Source organism: Cupressus sempervirens, chromosome 1, assembly GCF_028749045.1.
Source record: "Cupressus sempervirens isolate cs-2001-9-10 chromosome 1, ASM2874904v1, whole genome shotgun sequence".
Taxonomy (NCBI): Eukaryota; Viridiplantae; Streptophyta; class Pinopsida; order Cupressales; family Cupressaceae; genus Cupressus; species Cupressus sempervirens.
In genome coordinates, this window is record NC_143118.1 from 813,791,271 (window position 1) to 813,815,852 (window position 24,582).

Below are 24,582 nucleotides of genomic sequence, written 5' to 3' on the forward strand. Positions count from 1 at the left end.
AAGGAAAAACCAATATTTTTGCTAGCCTCTAGGTTTTACAGGAGGTGTTTAAGAATGTAGAGAAAGGAAACAAGGAGAAGGAGGAGGAACAAAATGAGAAGGATGCATAGATGGAGAAAAGGGTCAAATTTTTAGAGCATGGGTCTTACTCTAAGTTTTCCTTGAAGGTTACCCATGCTGCTGCAACTACCCTCCAATTACTAGCACAGGAGAAGGATGAGGTAGGGCTGAACATGGAGGACACCAAACTCTTGTATAAGTTTCTTGCTGAGGATTGGGCTAGGGTGCTTCTTGCTAGGAAAGGAAAAGATAAGGATGAGAAATAATGTGGAGGTCTCTAAGGGTTTTTTGCCCTAGTTTGTTTATTTGTTTTTGTAGTTCTCTTGTTTTTTGGTTTGCAACTTATTCTCAAACTTGGGTTGGCTTGTTTATGCCAATAGTTATTATATTTTGAACAATCATAGTATGTTTAGTACTATAGTTTTTAGAATTAGTATAGATGATACTTTGGTAGTTGTGAATGATCATGTGTTATTTTTTGGTTACTAGTTGTTGTTCTCTGTAGCATTGGTTGCTCTCTACTTATTTCTGCTGATAGTGTGCTGGTTGCCAACTTTTTGGTTGTAAGGGCCAACCCCCTTGTTTTGGTCACTTTTTATTTCAAAAATAAAAGTATATTTTTAAGAATATAATTATTTGATAAATTTTTACTAAAAATATTTATAAATTTTATTACAAAATTTTTTTAATTTTGTTTTTAATGTTTTATATTTTCTATTTTAAATATATTTATTAGTTTTACATTGTCCCCTACTTTCATGTTAACTTTTTCCACACTATGTTTTACTAGCTTTTTTTTTTGCAATCTTGTTTTAATTCTAATATTATTCTTCAAACTTACTAACTCTTTTGTTGGTTTAGATCAATTAGTCAAAAAATTATATTTTAAAATTTAATATTTGAATCTATATTGGAAAAGGTAGAAATAAATACTTCATTGATTTAACTCAAATTTATAATTTTTATTTAAATATTTCTTAAAATAACATAATCCTTAATTTTTTATAAAAAAATATCTTCCAACTATCTATATTCATTGTCCCTATAATAACATATCATTCTCTCTCTTTTAAATCTCTTCATATCCTTCATTTCTATCTATAAATCTCTATTATCATTATCTCTCTTTTTAATATGTCTTCATATGTATAAATCTTCATTTTCCTTCTTTTCTAACTATTATGAGGAATATATCTTTTAACTCTCTTTTCATATATTTCACTCTCTAATTTCCTTCTTTCCTAACTATTGGTAGAAACTTTGACGCAATGTGTCTCTTGTTTTTATGGATGGATTATGAATTGAATTATAATTAATATTAATTAAGGACAATTCATTAGGGTAAAGTTTAATACTATTAGTGTAATAAATAAATTAATATATAAAGATAAAATTTAAATATATTGTAAATAATAATAAAATTAATTCTTTTTATTAAAATATAGTCTTTAAAATTGCAAATTATAAATTTTAATTAATATTATTTGAATTTTTTAGTTTGAATTTTCACTTGAATATATAACTTAAAAATGTATTTAATTTTAAGAAATAAAAATGTATGAATTATATTTTGTAATTTTTTTCAATATCTATATTTATAAACACAATTCATGATCTATCAATACAAGGAGATAAAAAGAAAATATTATATAATAGATTGTAGAATGTGATCTAAAATACACTCTTAAAAAATTAATAATGCAATCTAAAATTTACAACTAATTAAGCCGATAGGCTTATATATAGTAGCTTTGCTCTAGATTTTATAATTTTCAGCCAAAAAATTGTCAATCCCACCAAAAAATTTTGAGCCCAGCCTAAAAATATATTTTGATGGTGAAAAACAAAATTAATATTTTAGAAAATACTATTATAAGTTAGTTCATTATGACTATTACTAATTTGCATTCCTAAATTTATGGTCTTTTGTTTGCATGATCTTTCCTTTAACTTGCATATAAATTGTACTAGTGCCTTTGAAATCTTTTTTTTTTTTGTGATTTCTTCCCATAATCATTTCACCCTCTTGTCTTGCAAATTCATTTTTTAAACTATTCATAGTGAAAATGTTTATTTTTAATTTATAGATGACTATATAGATCTATCTATTGATTTTCTTTTTCTTGATAGATTCATTTATTTTAATTGTACAATTTTATTTGAGAACAAATAGATATATTTTACAATTCTTTTTTGTGTAAATATATATTCAAATTTGCAAATATATCAGGATGGGTTTTCTCCTCAAAATGCCCATTGTTTCTCTCCAACATTTTAATCATTCTAAACTAGAATTGATGAGTACATTAAGGTTGAGGTTTAGATCTTTTACGAAATTCATTGAAGACTTTTTTTAATTTTCTTAAATCTCTCATTATATTTTTGTTTTCTTTGTGGTTGATTCATTTTTAAGAATTGGACTATTTTATTATTTTATTTTACTTATCTTTCTATCATTATCCTTTGTTTGTTATTTATATTTTGTTATGGTAAACATAATTAAAGATTGTATTTTTCTTTTCACAAATTGCTTTCCAATTTATTTTTTCAAACCTTTGCTAGAAGTATAATAATAAATTAAAAGCATAACCTAAACTTCTAATTGTCCACTAAACCATAGTTTTATAGTATCTTTTAAAAAAATGACCTTTATAAAGGTAAGATGCATATCTTTGAATTTTAAAAATTAAATAAATTATTTGTCTACAAGAGTTAGCTAAAAAATTAATTTTTATTTTGTATTACATTATTTTTTAAATAAGAAAATAAGAAAATATTATATATATATTAAATATAACTGCTTTTAGTAATTTAGTATTATTTTCAATTTAATAATTAAATTAGAATTTTATTTTTTAATATTTAAAAAATTAATTTTTAATATACTTAAATCTTATTTTTTAGGAATTCTTAATAATAAAACTTTACTCAATAATAATGAAAGTTTCCTTTATTTTGTTTTAAAATTTTAGCATTTTCAATTTTAATTCTAGAAATGAGTTTCTATATTATTTTTTGTTAGAAATGTGATATTTAGAGTTTGCATGATAAAAATGTCCTATTGTGGAGATTTAAATTTGAAATATATTATCCTTGTAATTACATAAAATTATATTTATTAAATTTGTGATTCTTGAAAAGTTTATGCTTTCTTTGTATTGTAACTTTTTAAATATTTTCCATCATTTTTTATTTATGATATTTTATTCTTCTTAATTTATGATTCTTAGTAATAAATTATAGAATGTGATATAAAGGATAAATTAAAAAATATTATATAACTCGATTTTGTTCTTAAATATTTTCTTTTTTTGAAAAAAGAGATGTAAAATTTTATTCAGTCAAGTCCAAGTTACATAGCAAAGGCCAAAGGCCCAAAGCAACACTACATACTCTTGTCTGCGAGTAACAACTGATCAATGATCTCACAATACTCAGAAGGTAACTCATCCCTAACACTAATATCTCATCTACCCACATTCTTTGAAGCCCACTTTGCCAAACAATCTGCTACTTTACATTCCATTCGCGAGGGATATGGCAAAAGGAGACAGAGTCCAAGAGACTATAGAGACTAGGAATTTGTCTAGCCAAAGAGGCTAGTTGCCAACTAACATCCTCCAAATTCTAGTTGTTCAGCATATCTACAACAATCTGAGAATCCGACTCACAGATGATCTTCCTCCACCCTAAAGAACATTCACGCTCAACATTAGTCTTAATAGCAGGGGCCTCCATTAGATTATTAGAATGTTGACCCTTGTAAATAGAGAAGAGAAAAACTGCATCACCCTTATTATCTCTACCTATAGCCCCAATACCAGCATGACCAGGGTTTCCCCAAGAAGAACCATCTATATTAATCTTCAAGATCTTAGCCTAGGGAGGAGTCCACCTCCCATCCCAACAAACCTTTTGCTTAACATGGCAAGGTCTTTTTCCAAGAGTGCATCCCTGACTGTTATCCTCTGGGTTTAGATTGCTCATAATAACTTAATCACTAGGATCTATAGACAAACACATCACACTTAGCAAAAATAGTCGCCTAGAGCCTATTAAGAATCAACTTACATAGTTGAAAGCTTCCTAATTTGGAATCACAAAAAAAATTGTGGTTCCTTTCCAGCTAGAGTTTCTAGAGAATAAAAACCGGTCCAACCGTTGAGGAAACTTGCAAGAAAGAAGTCTTCATGGGAGTTTTGCCCAAACTTTCCCAAAAATTAATTAGAGAGGTAGTATGAATACCGCCATGACACCAAGCCTCCCAACATCTATGTCATATCTCTCTTGAAAAAGGGTAGAGAAAAAACAAGTGTGAGGCACACTCCTCATTGTGCGAACAAAGGAAGCAAATAGAAGGTCCCGAGAAACCTCATTTGTGAAGATTCTCCCAAGTGAGGCATTTCTTCTAAACCAACAACCATAAGAAAAAATTACATTTGGGCCAAGAAAAGTTGCTCCAAACCTTCTTCCTCCAGTGCACCTCTATTAGACCATGTAAATTCCTATTAAGTATAGCATGGCCTTGGGCCACAGTAAATTTACCTTTTGGGCTAAGACTCTAGGCCAAGTTGTCCCTCCCAATAAGGGAGCTACAAAACCTATTCTCCAAAACTTCAAAAAGAAGAGCACAATCCTCAATAGAGTCACGAATAGGCCACTCCTGAGGATCCTTCTAGCAAGTCACCCCCACCTAACCCAAACACTTAATAGTCTTAAAATGCTCCACCTTAAACCATCCAACATTAGTAAAAGTATGGCAAAGGGGTAGAAGCCAGGGAAAGCTTGATAGAATGGGAGGGTGGCCATCCCAAGAGTCCTGCTAAAATAGAGCATTTGAACCTCTATTACAAATCTAGAAGAGACCAACCTTAACAAGTTGGGCTCCTTTCTTAAGAGTATCCCAAATACAAGAGCCTTTACCCACCAAAGGAAGTTGTGGCACATTAGAGCAATCAACACTAGGAAAATACTTATGGGTAAGAATCTTGGCCCAATCTTGGTCCTAACTATTGCACCATCACTAGTACAACTTGGTAGCCAAAGTTGTAGCAATAAGAGTCATCGATCTAAGACCAAGGCCACTAGCATGCTTTGGCCTACACACAGACCCCCACTTGACTAGGCACCACTTCAAGGATAAAAGGCTACTTGACCAAAGGAATTGCTGAGATAGAGCATCTAAATCCCTCACAAAATTAGAGGGGGGACCTGAACACAACACCTATAAATGGGGAGAGACTGCACCACCGTCTTTAGTAGAACCACTCTCCTAGCATAAGATAACCATTTGTAAGTCTAGTGACTAACCTTACTCCAAAATTTATCCAACATCCCCTACCAGTAGTCCCTTTGCTGAGCACCCAAGGACAAAGGGACCCAAAGGTACATCAAAGGAAGAGACCCAATTTGAAATCTAAGAATCCTAGAAATCTTTCTTTGAATAAGCTAAGGAGTATTAAAGAAATAAATAGAAGACATATCATCATTAATTCTCTGACCTAAGGCTTTCAAATAGTTATCCAAAGCTTTCCTGATATTCACTACCTCACTGATTCTAGCCATGCCCATCAACCTAGTATCATCCACAAACTAAAGATGAGAATAAGAAGGATGATCATTTTTCTAGCTCCAACCTTGAATAAGACCTTTCCACACCTGATAATTTAGAAATCTACCAAGACCCTCTGCCATGATGATGAATAAGTAGGGAGATAGAGGGTTCCCTTATCGAAGTCCCTAAGAGGCATCAAACAAATCTAAAGGTTCTCCATTAATAATAACTAAGAAGGAGGGCAAGGCCACATAGCTAAGAACCCAGTTCACCCACTCCTCATCAAACCCAAAAGTCAAAAGATTTTTTTGTAAGAACTCCCAACTCATCCAATCATAAGCTTTAGCCATGTCTAGTTTAATGAACATAGCTTTCTCCCTAGAAGTGGCCATAGAGTGGACCGCCTCCATTTCTATCAAAACCCCATCCAAAATTTGTCTTCCTTCAACAAAGCTCCCCTGTTCAGTAGAGATCAAAGAACCAAGGAGTGGCTTGAGTCTCTCAGCAATCAATTTGGTGATGATCTTGTAGACAACATTACATAGCGTTATAGGCCTAAATTGATCCAACCCATTAGCCCCTTCCTTCATAGGTATGAGAGCCAAGAAGGTGGAATTCAAGGATTTTAGCATCTGTTTATTCCTATGAGATTCCTAAACCACATCTAGGAGATCATACTTTATTATCTCCCTAGAATTCTTGGAAAAATTCATTGAAAAACCATTTGGGCTAGGGGCCTTACCTTTCTTCATATTAAACATGACTTTCTCCAATTCAAGTAGTAAGATAGGGCTTAAGAGGGGCCCATTCATCTCAGCAAAGACAAGGTGGGGGATACAATCCAAAATGTCTCTCTCCTCAATCCTAGCACAAAGATCCTCTCGAGTAAGAAGATTAGAAAAGTAATTGACAGCTTCCCTAGAAATGTCTTCACAAGAAAAGATCTGAGCTCCATCAGCTGAGACAATCTAGAGGAGAAAGAGTTCCCTTGCCTCCAAGCCTTATTTGAGTTGTGGAAGAAAGAAGTGTTCCTATCCCCCTCTTGAAGCCAATCAACACAGGATTTCTACTTCCAAAAAATCTCCTCCTGAAGTTCCCATTCTTCAAGTCCCTTAAGAGCCAATGATTCAACTTTACTCAGGTAAGAGGTCAATCCTTGGTCTTGAATCTGACGGGTAATATTATCCAACTTGGTTTGAGCAGCAGTCTTCTGAGCATGTGGATTTCCAAAATACTATTTATTCCATCTCTTAAGCATGTACTTCACATGTTGAAGCTTCTTACTGAAAGTGAACATGGTTGTACCATGGGTAGGCTTCCCCTCATACCACCAATCCAACATAAGGTTAGGCAGAGACAAGTCTCCTAACCACATCAGCTAAAATTTGAAGGAGGGATTTTTAGTGACTCTATAAGAGGTGATAGAGAGCTTAATAGGCTAGTGGTCAGAGCCGCTCTAATCAAGAATTTCAGAACTGGTGATCCACCTATTGTTCATCCAGTAGTAGGAAACTAGAAATCTGCCAAGCCTTTATAGCCTCAACACCACTTCTCTGATTATTCCAACTAAAGACACCATTGGTTGGCTTCACATCAATGAGATTCAAGGAGCCAATCATGTCCTTGAGTAGATTTGAAGACGGGTCTAGCCTAGCTAATCCTCCACATTTTTCATCCAAACTAATAATAGCATTAAAATCTCTAGCCATAATCCATGGGAGATAAGGGTCCAAGGACTAGATGAATCTGATATGAGCTCATAAATGAGACTTACCTAAAAAATTAGTAGGAGCATAAATATTGGATAAAAGACACCTTTCTCCAATCTCAAAACTAGAGGCAACTAGAGAAATGGAGGACCGACTGGAAAACCACCATAGTGGGGAGACTGTCCATGGGTTCCAAAAGCAAGCCACTCCCCCCGAACTATACAAAACACCCACCCCTTGCCAAGAGCCCTAGGGCCAAATATGCAAAGAAAAATTAGCCAAACCATCCATTATAAGCTTAGTTTCTTGAATAAAGACCACATCCAAAGACTATGACTCAATTAATCTACGAACAAACTTTTTTTGGGAGATGTTGTTCAACCCCCTTACATTCCATGACAAAACAATCATTTATGGGGTTAGAAGAAATGAGAATCAATGGGTTTGACAGACCCAAACTCAACCAATTTTTCACCCATTATCTTCACCTTCTCTTGATCAATCTTCCTGCAACTCTTTGAAGGTTTGTCCAACAACCCCTTTTTGAAGGCTTTCTGCCATATTTCCAAGACAGGAGGAGCCTTATCACACTTTGCAGAGTCTGAGGTCCCCTTAGGTGTAAGAGGATCAGAAGCCACCAAGATTGATCCCTTTGAACCCTATAATCCTTGAAGGTCTCCAATATCTTAACTAAGAGACAAGAACTCAATATACAATTGTCTAGCCTATTGGTTCCCTGGGGATAGTGTCTGATCCTCCTTCTACACATCTTCAACTAGAATTTCATGCTGACCTTTGGCCTCAGAAGAGAGCTCAATTGGATTACCTTCCTCTTGGACCAGGTCCCCAAGAGCATCAAACCTGTTAAAGGTGCCATCAATCTGCCTATCTATCCAGGTTCTCTTCTTACCCTTACCTTTGTTATGTGACTTAACCTAAATAAATCCCTCACTATTAATAGGCCCATTAGATAAAGGGGCTTTTCCCTTGTCCTCCCTATGGGGGTTAGGGGCAGCCAAGGAGGGGGACGTATTCCTGGGGCATCTAGGATGTAAATGACTATGTTCATGGAAAATTATGCATCTAAATGGAAGGGTTTCGTAATCCAGCTGTTGGATCTAGGAAGAAGAACCCATGCAAATCTCCATAGAATTTGGCAATGGATTATTTAAATCAATTTCTACACAAATATGGGAAAAATAAATTACCTTACGATCCTGAGTCTGAGTAGCCGAACCCATAGGTTTTCCAAGAAGAAAAGAGATTGAGCGAAGGATATCTTCCCTCTAGAATTCTAATGGAAGCATCAGTAAGCAAACCCACATCAAAAATTGCGATGGGATATCCTCAGTAGAGTTGAATCCTATTTGCCAAGGCTTGATGAAGAGCCCCACCTGGTTAAAGAAATAAGGGCCTCCTTCAAATGTCTTATTCCTATCTGCCATGCTTGAAAAGATAAGCATAAAATAGTTGTTAGCTGCTAACAGAATCTCCATATCTCCTTCTGGGTTCCACACTTGGCTTGCCCAGGATTCTAGCATAGGCAAGGAAAGGTCAAGGCCCAGAAATTTGCATATAAGAGCATGATTGCTCTAGTATTTGCCATCCTCTGAGACTTTCTTCGGTTGAATATCCAAAACTAGCCGGTCCTCGGATCTCTGCGAGCATCCATTAACTTTTCTTAATCAAATCATCCCTTTTGGAGAGGAATCACCTTCCCCCAATTGGGGTTTACCATTCAATGCCTTATTATTGACGTGCAGTAAAGAAGATGGCTCAACCATCTCCATATCTCTGCCTGAGAGCTGAGATGAGGCAATACCTCAATCCCCCATTTCATAATGGATTAGGACATAGCAAAATGAAAAGAAAGACAAAATAGAAGCCTCGCCCTCACAAAAAATTGCAGGTCCACCTCTAAGGACACACACAAGGTGGTGTTTGAAGCAACAAAAGCCCCTTTATGGGCTTGAAATTGGCTAGGCAAGCCGCCCAACTAGCAGACACCCTTAATGCAAGAACTCTGGCTCCAATGCAACAAAAAAGCTCCCCCAAGTGCTCATTTACTCCCCCAAATGCCCAAACCACCTTCGACGCATAACAGGCTAGGGCACGCAGGCCCTAGTGTAGGCCCAAGCTCTGCTCGCATTCAAGGTAGTGATCTGTCAGACATCCAAACCTTTCTTGTTCTTACATATAATTAATATTAACTAAAATTTCTATTTTTCTCTAAACATCTATTTTCCGTTTGAATTAAGAAATATTTAAAAATTATATTAAAATTCATAGTAGTTATTTTATATCATTACTGATTAGTTACTATTTTATTTCATTATATCATTGAATTATTTGAACATATTTTGAAAATTATATGATATCATATTGATAGATTTTTAGTAATTTGAACACTATCTAATTTGTTCAAGAGCAAGACAATAATTATAATTTAAATTCAATTATAAAATATTTATAGTAGCTATTTTATGTTATGTTTAACTGGTGTAGTGGTGCTAAATGATTACATTGATGAAGACTGGTAGAAATTTGATGAGAGATGAATTAATTCTTAGATTGTCATTGATGTCAATTGATTGACTTGGTGTTTTCAATACATCACTAGATATTGTGTGAATAAATAAAGAGTTGCGGTATGTTTCTAAAGTTGTTATTCTAAACCAAGACAATGTTATGTGTCATGATGTTACATTTGTGCTCCCAACTTTTGATATGAAGAATTCAGTCAATTAAGATCAAATTAGGTGCTAAACAATTGTAAGTGATTTGAATGTTATTTGAATAAACAATTTTCAAAAGCACAATTTAAAAATCAGAAAAATTAATTAGAACATGTATCTTGTATTTCTTGTATCAACAAAATGTCCAAATTCAATTTAGATTGATATTAGATGTTATATGTGTTATTTGGGATTATCTTTTAGACTACCTACAACAAATTTAATACCATATTTTTGTTAAAGTATTTTCTTCATAGTACAAGACACATTACTCCTATCAGCTAATCATTGCACGTACATAAACATGCAACTGCTAGTATATTGCAAGTTTTGAAGTTAAAAATATATTAGACAAAAATGATTAGATTCTTAAAGAAAGAAGCATTGAATTAATTGCATAAATTTTGAAGTAGTTGTAGTATATTGTGATATTCTATTAGGATTTAAGTGTGTGATTTTGATTCAAACTCATTGATTCATGTTTCATGAGTACCAATTCAACATGTATATCTCCTACTTATCAATTGTAGTATATATTTCTAAGAATTTTTGAGTAGATATTGAATAATAGTTCTAAATGACCACTTTTTCTATTCTTATCTATAAACACATTATTAAAGAAATTGTAAATATCTCTATTTAGAAACTTTAAATGCACTTAGTTAAGTGTAACAACCATAATACCTTCTAAAATTCATATATGTTACCCAAAAAGATTACAAAGAGTTTTATTTATATTAATTAAGCAAAAGAGAGAGAATAATCCTTAAAATTTTTAAAAAAATCAAACTTTCTCTCTCCCCATACTTTTCTCTCTCCATGTACTAAAACTTGTAGAGAGAAGTACAGGGTTTGAGTTAGAGTTTTATTCTCCTTTTCACAATCCTCTCTCTCCACGTACTTTTCTCTCTCAACATACTAAAACCTTGTAGAGAGAAGTATGGGTTGATGAGTTTGGGTTTGAGTTTTCAATCTCTCTCTTCAACATTTTCTCTCTCCACGTACTAGCCATACTCTCTCTCCCCATACTCCAACTTTTTGACCTAATCCTAACCCAAACTTCAACTTGAAGGTAACTTTCGGCTGGAGATAAAGTTCACAAATGTTTGGAATAATTTAGGTATGCTGTTTCATTGGAGGCTAGTTTGAAGAAACCTCGAAATTGCCAGAACCCAAACTCCTGTATTTCCAAGAAAATGAAATGACAGTTATAATATCCGTGCAAACGAGGATGAGAATGCAATCTACAATGGAGTGAAATTATTAATATCATTAGCAATGAAAGGCGGTCGCTTCTTGAATGACAGAAAATAGTTCACATCAAAGTTGTCTCGTGAGTTACCAGAGTACGTGTGTAGGTTTTAAAAGTAACATTGCCATCCTATTGATGTCTTTGCCGTAGAGAAACTTCATGGTCTCAATAAGGATGATACACCATATTATATGTGAACAAGTTCAATTGAAAGTTGATAATCATAGAAAAGCTTGTGGAATCACTACCCCAAAAATGTAAGATTGTTTCTAGTGGCAACTCCAATAATGACAAGGTAGCATGCCAGCATTCTATCTATTAATCCTAGTGAAGAGCAACCGATCCAAAATAGCACAGTCGAAGTGAGAACCATACAAGGATAAAGCCGCAAGAAAGGAAAGTTAGGAGCATAGGAAGCTTCCAAACGTTTGAGAAAATGTCCTCATTCATCCTACACATAGTAAGGAGGGAATACTAATGCTTAGCATGGGTGTATCTCACATATATACTCGTAGATGGTGTTGAGATACAACAAACACAATAATGGTTTGAAGAATACATAAACAAGCTGCAGATGGAGAGTGGAGCTTTAAAGTAATTCTCACTACGTCTAAAATATTTGCTAAAGCCTTAAGCTACGGTGCAACTTCAAACAAAGGTGCTTCTTGCCAATAATTTGAAAGAATCACTCGCAGACTTGGAGATAGCTTGACTCGTGAAGGAGCCTTTGATCACATTGCACTTTTGTCTGAGATGCGAGAAGAGCTATGTTTTAAACATGCTTCAATTCAATGTGTGGTGATAGTAGAAGTCAGTAATCTTCCCATTCTTCATCGTTGTCACTCTGAGCTAATACAACCATTTCAATCTTTTTCTCTCCCAAATAGAATTACGCCTACATATATGAATGATTTGATTCATAATTTGTAAGAGGGCAATGCGTGGATAGTTGTTTGAACATTGGTCATATTCTTATATTATTTAGAAAAGCCGACTAGAGAGTCAATCTAAATACAGGTAAATGAAAGCACAAACAAATCATGCGAACTGTTTGAAAAAATACTTCACCTCCAGGTTGTGATACATTGAGTAGTGTTACTGGATCGATCTTCAATGATCGATGTAAATGAAAGATTCAAAAAAATTATTGAGTTCCAATGCCTGGGTTACTTGGAATAAGAGGAGATGTTGCAGCTGTTATGACAAAAGAAGAATTAAGCAAGCTTTGTTTTATACTGCACCTGGTAAAAAGTCGCAATCTCATTCAAACATGGAATACTAGCGACTAGATATTCAACCGAGCACGTGAGCTACTTGAAAGAAATGACAAGATGGCATCGTTGAACAATGAAATGGGCGAGGAAGAGATTTTAGACCCTCTTAGTAATGATGGGAATGTTGGCTTTGATTGGAGTGTTGATTTGTTGATGCTGCCCTGACATCAACTTAAATGGCTTGCAAACTAAGTTTTCAATTCCACATATGAGTCAGCTACTCAAACGTCAACATCATTGTTGTAGATTGAAAGATCATGGAGATCATGTGACAACGTCATAGACATGCATATAGAATGTAGAATCTTCATATGTACCCAATTGCTCAAAAAAATTTCATATTCATTCCATGAATCTATGATCAATGGGCTCAGCTGGATTTCTCGTTACATGTTTGACAAAATGAGCATGGTAAAGTTTGAACGATCACTCATCAAGCATCTAGCAAAGTCTGGTAGATCAAAGATTTCTTTGATCAATTTGTATGCAAGAAATAGTTGAACTCGAGCTCCCTTCATATAGAAATGAACTCATTCAACTGTCCAATAGAATGGGAATATGAACTTAGCAGCATGGTAATGACAAGGTGCACAGAAAGTCGATTCATCAACTTATTTAGTACTCCTTTGTGAGTTTGTAAAGTGAGAACCTCAAAGGGACACATAGCTTATTGGATTGGTGCATGTTTGGAAGTACAATTGCAAAGAAATTCATTAAACAAGTTGTCATTTCTTGAGGCCATTACTAATGATATTGGCATGGTACCTCTTCTTCAAGTGGATGCATATTAACTTATCTATTTGGGCAGCAATGGGGAATTATATTGGAGATTGTCATAAAGTTGCTCAAGTAGATCAATGTAGTCATAATGTGTAACTTATTATGTAAAAGTGAACATGTCACTTATTGTATCTGGAGTTAGGATTTGGAGTATGCTACATTTGAGTTGGAGTTAGAGTCAGTTTTCAAATGCATGCCCAATTCCAAACTCTAACTTTTGAGGTAGTTACGAACCCGAAAAGTTGGTTGATTTAGGATTGGCTATAAATTCCTAAAAATCAATGTAATAGGGGACTTTTTGGGACTTGGATACAGGGAACACTGATGCTCTGATAACAAATCAATTTTTGGAAAGTGTGTACAATTGTTGTTTTCGTGTAATCAGTTATTTCTTTCTTTCTTGGTGCAAGAAATAAAAGGAAGTACATTTAGCATTCTCTCTCCAAGGAATCTGGATTGTTAAAGTGTTGATTCGTCTATGATTACTTTCATGGTATGATGTGAGTATTTGTGGATGGTTGAATTAGCATTGTGTTGGTGAAAGTTCTCAAGCGTAGTTCTTGATAGCTCTCATTAATAGTTTACATCATTTTTATGAAAATGTTGAAGGCGTGTGGTGCATTCGCTATCAATGGTTTTCCTTCCTATTTTCTAAGTTCTTCTTATCTTTATTGAAAAATCTAAAATTTCATCTTACGAGGGAGCTGCCTCTCTAAATGCAGAGGAAGGTTGGATTCATCGGTTCTATCCAACTGTTGGGAATGATTTGCCACATACACTCTGTTGGGCAATTTCTACAGTGACAAATCTGTTTACCAACAGATTTTTGGCAACTCTGCTGGGAAGACTGAACAAGAAAGATTGACAGATGCCTGTAATGAAGCACAATGGTGCTTCTACATGAGAACATTTTTCCTATTCTTCAACCGAACCTCAGCTTCCAAGACACCCAGGAGGATATCATCTCAAACTTGAACACTCTAGCCTGGAGGTGTAGACGAAGTGCTCAACAATACCATCTAGTGAACCAAGTTCTTGAAGAAGAAGAAGAATTTGGGGAAATCTTGTGAAGAGCTCCTATTGTTCACAACGTTGTAATCGTTGAAAGAATAGTAGTCATTCCAAGAAAAAATAGGCAAAACCTTGATCACATCCAAAACCAAGTGAACAATAATTAACAACATGATTGATTAAAGGTAACTTCCTTGGAATGAAGGTTGGCGACTCTATTTTGAAAGATTGGTTATCAGCGACTCTATTTGAAGGTGGAAATTCAGAATCATGGTTTGGTATAGGGGAAAAGTTGAAAGTGACAGTGATGATGAATACTTTCAATATCCTAGGAAACAGATTCCCGATGAGACTTTGCAAGTTGAATTCTTGAAGAATTTCTATGGCAGCAAGAGGTTAGATCCTAAAATGGTCCATCCCCACTTACTTCATGTTTTTCAAAAGATTGAAGAAGAGGATGGAAAGAATTATGGTTTTCTTTTTCATGATCAAAAATCCTTTTTGGAAAATGATTCAGCGTATAAAGATAAAGAAGGCTTTTCTGAAAAATGTGCTTCATTTAAATCAGCAATGAGGAAAACTGAAAATGTCTCTCATGCACCTATATATTAGCAAAATCAGATTTTGATTGATCCTAAGCAGGTAAGCTTCTTGAAGAGTTTCTATGGTAGACGAAAACTAGATCCAGGAGGGATTCATCCATCTTTGCTCCGAACTTTGCAAAAGATAGATGAAGATGATGGTAAAGATAATCAATTTTTCTCTCACAGACCCTAATCATTTTCAGAAGGAAGTTCTACATGTGAGCATAAAGAAGAGCTCGATAAGAAAAGTGATTCATGTCAATCGAAGATGGATAGTGGTGATCAAAAAGGTGTCCCCATGCTTGCACCTATTACTCATCAAAGTCATACTTCCATTGATCCCAATCAGGGAGAATTCTTAAAAAGCTTCTATGGCAATGACAAAGTACATCCTTCTTTACTCCGAACACTGCAAGAACTTGAGAAAGAAGACCCATGCAAGAATTATTTTCTTGATAAAAGAACATCACCTGATCCAAATGTTAGAAAGGATTCATCTAAATCTTCATGCATGAAAGAAGACAAAGGTTCTATGTTTAATCAAGGAGATGATCGAGAGATGGTGACTATAGAAGAAAAAGAGTCTAGTAATGTATCAAGGCATCATTGTGAAAATTTTCAAACCCAAGAGGAACTATTCAGTCATCTCGATCCTAATGAGAAAGAAAAAGAAATATCAAAAGTGAATTTTGAAGATGAAGGAAATGTGGATCAAGGTGAATTACATACTACTTTTATTCCTACTTGGTGCCTCGATGCTTCAGATGATGACTTCCTATGTGGAGAAGATCTTCACAATCATCCTTTCATGATTATTCAAGGTGACGAATCTATTGACAACATCAATACTTCATATGTTCCAACACAAACTAAAACCACTACCATTGACAAGGACAAAAGCACCTATGAACATTAAAAAGTATCTACCTCCCTTGTGGAAATGGAGACCTTTACATTTGGTGACATTGATGAACTTGTGATTAAAAGATTGGTTGATGAAAATGTTAAAAATCAGCTTCTAGGAGAAGAAGATGAACCATGTAACCTTAATTCTTTATCATGCATGCCAACTTTCACATTTCATGAAAGCTGTCTTGGAGAAGAAATGATGATTCAAAAGGACATAGATATCATTGAACGTACTAAAGATGAAAGCTATATGGATACGAAGATAGGTTCCTCTAACCCAATAGAAATGCAATTAAAATCCTGTGGATCATTCAAAGTTAATGGAAATCCTCTTTTTGAGTCTTTTCATCAAATAAGAAATCCTATGCCGAAGAACTACTATGAGAAGAATAACCATGATGAAGAAAGTAATGAGTTAGTAGGGGATCTCATGGAGGAATCTAGTGAAGAAAACTCATATGATTTACTTGCTCCAAAGTTGTGCTCAAAATCCTTGGATGGTAAATTTCTTTATGAAGAAAATATTTACTCAAATCCTTTATTCATAAAGAAAGACATTTCTATTGATGATTTTCAACTTGGTATTCGAAGACAAGGTTTGATGGCTATAATTCCACAAGTTGCTTCACATCACATATTATATGAAGGCAATCCAATATGAGGTTTGATATCTTTGAGTCTTAATCACCAGAAGGATCTTCAGAAGGAGAATTTTGATATTAATGGAAGGGAAATTGAAGTTATGACCAACCATGTTGACAATTATATTAGTGTAACTTCACAGTACCTAAAAATTCAAAATGATATTTTGGAAGATAAGAAAGAAGAAATTGATCATGGCAACATTCAACCTAACATAGATGTGCATCTAAAGTGGAATAATTTTACAGAAGATTCAACCAGGATCCTAGTAATGGAAAAAGAAGAGGGTTTGCCAAGCATAAGAGAAGGTCAAAAATGCATTGAGAAACTCAGGAGCCTTATACTTCAATTTTTTCAAAATGAAGTCATCTATGACATGCAACAAGAAGCAGGATTGAGTTTGAAGTCTGAGATTTTTGATGAAACGTGGTTATTTGGATATGTTCTTTCATCCAGAGATGTGGGGCATGCTACGAATCTTAGAGTTAGAACTCAAGGAGCACACTTATATTCAAACCCATGGAAGCTTAAGAATTGTCACATTTTGGAACACCATGGAATATACTTTTCCCAGCCAGTCAATGGGTTTGCATGAATCATTTGGAGCTAGAGCTATCAGAGGTAGGGGTTTTCCTACCATGTACATAGCTTAGTTAGGAGTTTTTTTTGTGCCTTCCTTTCTTTTCTATTTGGTTGTGTTCCCGTTTTTGTTGTGCCTAGTCCCTTTTTCCTGGATTTATCTCCTTTTGGTGTGACTCTATAGCCCTTGTGATAAAGCACTGTCATCTCTTAACTCTGGGTTCATTCAGCGTCCTATATAGTCCTTGTCCCCAGATAGAGCCAGCTGTTACCCAAAAAGATTACAGAGAGTTTTATTTATATTAATTAAGCAAAAGAGAGAGATTAATCCTTAAAATTTAAAAAAAAATCAAACTTTCTCTCTCCCCATACTTTTCTCTCTCCACGTACTAAAACTTGTAGAGAGAAGTACGGGGTTTGAGTTAGAGTTTTATTCTCCTTTTCACAATCCTCTCTCTCCACATACTAAAACCTTGTAGAGAGAAGTATGGGTTAATGAGTTTGGGTTTGAGTTTTCAATCTCTCTCTTCAACATTTTCTCTCTCCACATACTAGCCATACTCTCTCTCCCCATACTCCAACTTTTTGACCTAATCCTAACCCAAACTTCAACTTGAAGGTAACTGCCGGCTGGAGATAAAGTTCAAAAATGTTTGGAATAATTTAGGTATGTTGTTTCATTGGAGGCCAATTTGAAGAAACCCCAAAATTGCCAGAACCCAAACTCCTGTATTTTCAAGAAAATGAAATGGCAGTTATAATATCCGTGCAAACAAGGATGAGAATGCAATCTACAATGGAGTGAAATTATTAATATCATTAGCAATGAAAGGCGGTCGCTTCTTGAATGACAGAAAATAGTTCACATCAAAGTTATCTCGTGAGTTACCAGAGTACGTGTGCAGGTTTTAAAAGCAACATTGCCATCCTATTGATGTCTTTGCCACAGAGAAACTACATGGTCTCAATAAGGATGATACACCATATTATATGTGAACAGGTTCAATTGAAAGTTGATAATCATAGAAAAGCTTGTGGAATCACTACCCCAAAAATGTAAGATTGTTTCTATTGGCAACTCCAATAAAGGCAAGGTAGCATGCCAGCATTCTATCAGGAAAGTTAGGAGCATAGGAAGCTTCCAAACATTTGAGAAAATGTCCTCATTCATCCTGCACACAGTAAGGAGGGAATACTGACGCTTAGCATGGGTGTATCTCACATATATACTCATAGATGGTGTTGAGATACAATAAACACAATAATGGTTTGAAGAATACATAAATAAGCCGCAGGTGGAGAGTGGAGCTTTAAAGTAATTCTCACTACGTTTGAAATATTTGCTAAAGCCTTAAGCTACGGTGCAACTTCAAACAAAGGTGCTTCTTGCCAATAATTTGAAAGAATCACCCACAGACTTGGAGATAGCTTGACCGGTGAAGGAGCCTTTGATCACATTGCACCTTTGTTTGAGATGCAAGAAGAGATGTGTTTTAAACATGCTTCAATTCAATGTGTGGTGACAGTAGAAGTCAATAATCTTCCCATTCTTCATCACTGTCACTCTGAGCTAATACAACCATTTCAATCTTTTGCTCTCCCAGATAGAATTACCGTTGCATATATGAATGATTTGATTCATAATTTGTAAGAGGGCAATGCGTAGATAGTTGTTTGAACATTGGTCATATTCTTATATTATTCAGAAAAGCCGGCTTGAGAGTCAATCTCAATACAGGTAAATGGAAGCACAAACAAAGCATGTGAACTGTTTGACAAAATACTTCACCTCCAAGTTGTGGTACATTAAGTAGTGTTACTGGATCGATCTTCAATGATCGATGTAAATGAAAGGTTCAAAAAATTTATTGAGTTCCAATGATTGGGTTACTTGGCGTAAGAGGAGATGTTGCAGCTATTATGACAAAAGAAGAATTAAGCAAGCTTTGTTTTATATTGCACCTGGCAAAAACTCGCAGTCTCATTCAAACATGGAATACTAGCGACTAGATATTCAACCGAGCACGTGAGCTACTTGAAAGAAATGACAAGATGGCATCGTTGAACAATGAAATGGGCGAGGAAGAGATTTCAGACCCTCTTAGTAATGACGGGAATGTTGGCTTTGATTGGAGCAGTTGATTTGTTGATGCTGCCCCGACATCAACTTAAATGGCTTGCAAACTAGGTTTTCAATTCCACATATGAGTCAGCTGCTCAAACGTCAACATCATTGCTGTAGATTGAAAGATCATGGAGATCATGTGACAATGTCATAGACATGCATATAGAATGTAGAATCTTCATATGTACCCAATTGCTCAACAAAATGTCATATTCATTCCATGAATCTATGATCAATGGGCTCAGTTGAATTTCTTGTTACATGTTTGACAAAATGAGCATGGTAAAGTTTGAACGATCACTCATCAAGCATCTAGCAAAGTCTAGTAGATCAAAGATTTCTTTGATCAATTTGTATGCAAGAAATTGTTGAACTCGAGCTCCCTTCATATAGAAATGAACTCATTCAACTGTCCAATAGAATGGGAATATGAACTCAGCAGCATGGTAATGACAAGGTGCACAGAAAGTCGATTCATCAACTTATTTAGTACTCCTTTGCGAGTTTGTAAAGTGAGAACCTCAAAGGGACACATAGCTTATTGGATTGGTGCATGTTTGGAAGTACAATTGCAAAGAAATTCATTAAACAAGTTGTCATTTCTTGAGGCCATTACTAATGATATTGGCATGGTACCTCTTCTTCAAGTGGATGCATATTAACTTATCTATTTGGGCAGCAATGGGGAATTATATTGGAGATTGTCATAAAGTTGCTCAAGTAGATCAATGTAGTCATAATGTGTAACTTATTATGTAAAAGTGAACATGTCACTTATTGTATCTGGAGTTTGCTACATTTGAGTTGGAGTTAGAGTCAGTTTTCAAATGCATGCCCAATTCCAAACTCTAACTTTTGAGGTAGTTACGAACCCGAAAAGTTGGTTGATTTAGGATTGGCTATAAATTCCTAAAAATCAATGTAATAGGGGACTTTTTGGGACTTGGATACAGGGAACGCTGATGCTCTGATAACAAAGCAATTTTTGGAAAGTGTGTACAATTGTTGCTTTCGTGTAATCAGTTATTTCTTTCTTTCTTGGTGCAAGAAATAAAAGGAAGTACATTTAGCGTTCTCTCTCCAAGGAATCTGGATTGTTAAAGTGTTGATTCATCTATGATTACTTTCATGGTATGATGTGAGTATTTGTGGATGGTTGAATTAGCATTGTGTTGGTGAAAGTTCTCAAGCGTAGTTCTTGATAGCTCTCATTAATAGTTTACATCATTTTTATGAAAATGTTGAAGGCGTGTGGTGCATTCGCTATCAATGGTTTTCTTTCCTATTTTCTAAGTTCTTCTTATCTTTATTGAAAAATCTAAAATTTCATCTTACGAGGGAGTTGCCCCTCTAAATGCAGAGGAAGGCCGGATTCATCGGTTCTATCCAACTGTTGGGAACGATTTGCCACATACACTCCATTGGACAATTTCTACAGTGACAAATCTGTTTACCAACAATATAAAAATACTAAAATTTATTATTAGAAATAATTTTTTAGAAGCCAACAAATAAATGTATCCTAGTAAGATCCAACCAAGGGAATTTATGTACCAAGACTACAATTACTCCACTCATTAAATTTCTGCAACTCCAAGAGATTCCAATCATTATTGGCATGTGGCTAATGCATTTATAGTTGCCTCCCACATTTTTTGAACAAACGTTTACAACCTTTTTCACTAAATAATTAATTTAAATAAATACTATTTAAAAATTAAAAGCTCTTTGATAAATTGTCATTAAATAAATTATTTAAATATATGCTACTTAAAAAATAGAAAATTCTCACCGATCAAAATAAAATAAAATAAAAAATTCTTTGATAAATTGTAGTTCGATGAGAGTTTGAATGAATTCTGTTAATCGTACAATATAGTTGAAAAAGATTTCTGAAATATAAATATATCATAATAACCAGATGAGATTCAGATATCTAGAGTTTTATCGAATTTATCGAATTTAGGGGAAGAAATAAATCATTTTTTCCAAATTATACAAGTATTCACATAAATTGTGTGTAGATTTTTTTATTTTATTGATTTATTTGCGCCTCTTTAAATCGTGAGCAGGTTTTTCCTAATCGGACGGCCAGCAGCGGCCCGGCCGCCATCTGACGGCCAGAAGATACCGTACCTGGGAGGGATTTAAGAACTAACGCGTGTCAGACTGGTGGGCAGCTCGTTTTGCATGTCGTTATCATTGGCAGGCGATTTGGGGTATAAAAACGCAACGAAATCTTAGCTGGGCTGCCCTTCAATGCCGGAAACCGAGCGGTTTTAATGAGAAAAAAATTGGAAATTTGTTTGTCGTGACAAAAAAATGTTTTTGATTATCTATACGATTTGTGAAAAAACTTGAGAATCTGCCATTGTTTTACCAAAAATGTTTGGATAATCGCTATGATTTATAATGTGGGTATGAAAATTTGGGCAAAGGCTCTATTTGATTGGATAAGGAATAATAGCATATGCTTCGGTTTTGGTTTTTTCTTCTTGTTATTTTGTCATTTGTTTTCCTTCAACTTTGCATGGAGTCCAGTTGAGGCTTGTTATGATTTAGAAGGTGGGTTTGAAAGTGGGTGTCTTATGTACCGACCAATTTGGAATGTGACAGTCAAGCTTCCCAACTTCTTCCCCCATTTCTGTTGGTTTGGCGACTGGATTGTAGCGTTTTTCTCGTTTTTAGGTCTGTGATAGAGCTTTTGGGGTTTGTAATGGAGATGGAGAAGGGAGGAGAGTGCATGGAGAGTGTAGGAAACAATCAGATTGTGTTGAATATGGTGGTAAAGTTACAATCCCAATCTGAAGATTCAGAGATGGGGGAAACTGAATCTGAGGTGGTGTCTAATAACTCAGGGAGGCATGGGAGCAAGAAGAATATGAGTAGAAGAGATGGCCATGTTTGTAGATTCTGTAGTAGGGTTTTCAGCTCAGGGAGGGCTCTGGGTGGTCATATCAGGGTCCATGGGACCAGTAGATCTAATGGGCAAGCTTCTAGCAGTATGTATGTTTCAAGGGGAGATTACTCATCAACTGATATGTGGGTGAAGGAATCTAAGCCACCCACTGGTGGATCTTATGGGAATTCCAAATGGGGCAGAGCAAAGGAAGAGGAAGAGGAAGAGGAAGAAGAGCAAGTGAAAGATGAGAATATGGATGTTGGGAAGGAAGAGGAAGAAGAGCAAGTGAAAGATAAGACTATGGATGTTTGGAAAGAGAAAGAATTGGGTGATCAAAAGATGGTGGTGCCTCTCTATACACTGAGAAAGAATCCCAAGAGGAGTAAGAGGCTGAGAGATTTGGAGTTTGGTGTGGATTTGAGTACCAAGAACAGCACATCCTGTAATGAATGTGGGAAGGAGTTCAGATCCTCCAAAGAACTTTTGGGTCATGTAGGGTGTCATCCTGAAAGGAGAATTCATGATAGAATTTATGCCAGTGATGATGATGATAGTCATGGAAATACTAAGAGTGGTGCTCTCAGCCATGGTGTTTCTCAATCGTGCTGGCAGAGCTCCGAGAGATCAGAAGATGTGGATACTGAAGAGGAAGAGGATGCTGCTGGTTCAGATAATGAGGGTGATAGAATGGGCATGAAGGAGCCAGTTTCCCGTAGCTTCCTCACATGGTCTGTGACTTCAAAAAGAGGTAGGAGAGTCCCAATTAGGTCTAGGGCTTTACTGAAGGATAATGATTATGCTGAAGAAGAAACAATTGTGAACAATATCAAGGAGCTTGAAGATGATACAGACACTGCCCATTTTCTCATGATGCTTGCTTCTAGTGCTAGTAATACCAATAAGGGCAATAGGCCTCCTGATGAGATGACAAAAAAATCAGTTCATCATGCCAAGGCTGGTAAGGGTGAATCACAGGGAAGTAGTGAGGATTCAGAAACAGGACATGAGGAGAAGAGGGCTGATAAATACGAGTGTTGCACATGCAAGGAGGTCTTCAATTCTCATCAAGCTCTGGGAGGCCATAGAGCAAGTCACAGGAACATCAAGTGTTGTACTGCAATAACTAATGGTGTGGAGAAGGAAATGGCAGAGGAAGATAAGGGTGTAACTGAAGTGGCTAGCAGTGTACTGATGGTTGATATGGATTCTTCAGAGGAGGAAAAGAATGCTAATGGCAGTCACTTGACTCGGCAAAAGAACCTTAAGAAGGCAATAATGGTTAAGAGCAAGGGGCATGAATGTAGTGTTTGTAGCAAGGTTTTCTCATCAGGTCAAGCTCTTGGTGGGCACAAGAGATGCCATTGGATTGTTGATAGACTAGAGACATCAACCAGTGTGATCTCAAACAAGAAGAGACCAAAGCAAGGCCATTTGAGGACTGCTCCAAACTCCAAGCCAGTCTTTGATCTGAACCAGCCAGCACCAGTGGAAGAGGAAGATCTGGAAGCAGCATCTCATGACATAATAGAAGTGGTTCATGCATCTGATGACAGTGTGAATGATAAGGTGAAGATGGTTGATGATATTGTCTCAAATGCAGGATTCAGGTATGTGTATATGCTGTAGTTTCACATGAGGTTTCTTGTTCACATCCATAAATTGCATGAAGACACACCAGATTGCCTTGACCAGGTGGAGATTCAATCACTTTGAACAAATTGTTCTATACAGAATCTCTTGTTAAGGATTTTTGGCACATTTAGCTCTTTTTGTTAGTTCTGAGCACTGCTTTGAACATTTGAACGAAGACTTGTAGCCAAGATTAAAGAATTTCTGGTTCTTTTTCATCAGCAAAACATTGCTTGATAAAACAGAATTTGTAAACAGAATGAAGACTGCTACTTTCAATGTGAACACCCACTTAATTTTTACAGTAACATTTCACAAGACCAAACTGGGTCATGGCATTTAACAGCTTTTTTTCTTTAATCAGCCATTGTTAAGTTGTTTAAGAGCTTGTGGGGATTCTTCACTGACATTAACAAGACCCACTCAATTTTTTCTCTGGAAATTTTTAAAAGGCCAAACTGGGTCATAGCAATTGACAATTTTTTTACAGTTAATTCCCCATTGTTAAATTGGTTAAGAGCTTCTTCTGATTGTGTTCACTGTAAAATAATCAGCCATGTTAAGTTCTTTAAGAGCTTGTGATGATTCTTCACTGGCATTAACAACACTCACTCAATTTTTACTGGAATTTTAAATTTACTGGAATTTTAAAAGACCAAACTGGGTCATAGCAATTGGCAATTTTTTACATTTAATCAACCATTGTTAAATTGCTTAAGAGCTTTTTTGATTTTGTTCATCATAAAATAATCTTCCAATGAGACTTAGACTTTTTCCAAAGAAGGGCCTCAAATTAAGACTCATGTAGTCTGCAAATCAAAGATTTGTTGCTTTGAT

The 24,582-nt window shown here is 35.4% G+C and overlaps 1 protein-coding gene across 1 annotated transcript; it reads left to right on the plus strand.

The window, feature by feature from the left end:
* Positions 1-21,471: 21,471 nt before the first annotated feature.
* On the plus strand, positions 21,472-24,070 carry LOC149580361 (uncharacterized). Its single transcript, XM_089790454.1, has one exon. It carries the CDS (start codon positions 21,931-21,933, stop codon positions 23,740-23,742), a length of 1,812 nt encoding a protein of 603 aa, XP_089646580.1. The 5' UTR covers positions 21,472-21,930; the 3' UTR covers positions 23,743-24,070.
* The last annotated feature ends 512 nt before the right edge of the window (positions 24,071-24,582 follow it).

What these genes read in the sequence shown, in the direction of transcription:
- LOC149580361 (XM_089790454.1), top strand. Translation starts at nt 21,931, where the DNA reads ATGGAGATGGAGAAGGGAGGAGAGTGCATGGAGAGTGTAGGAAACAAT.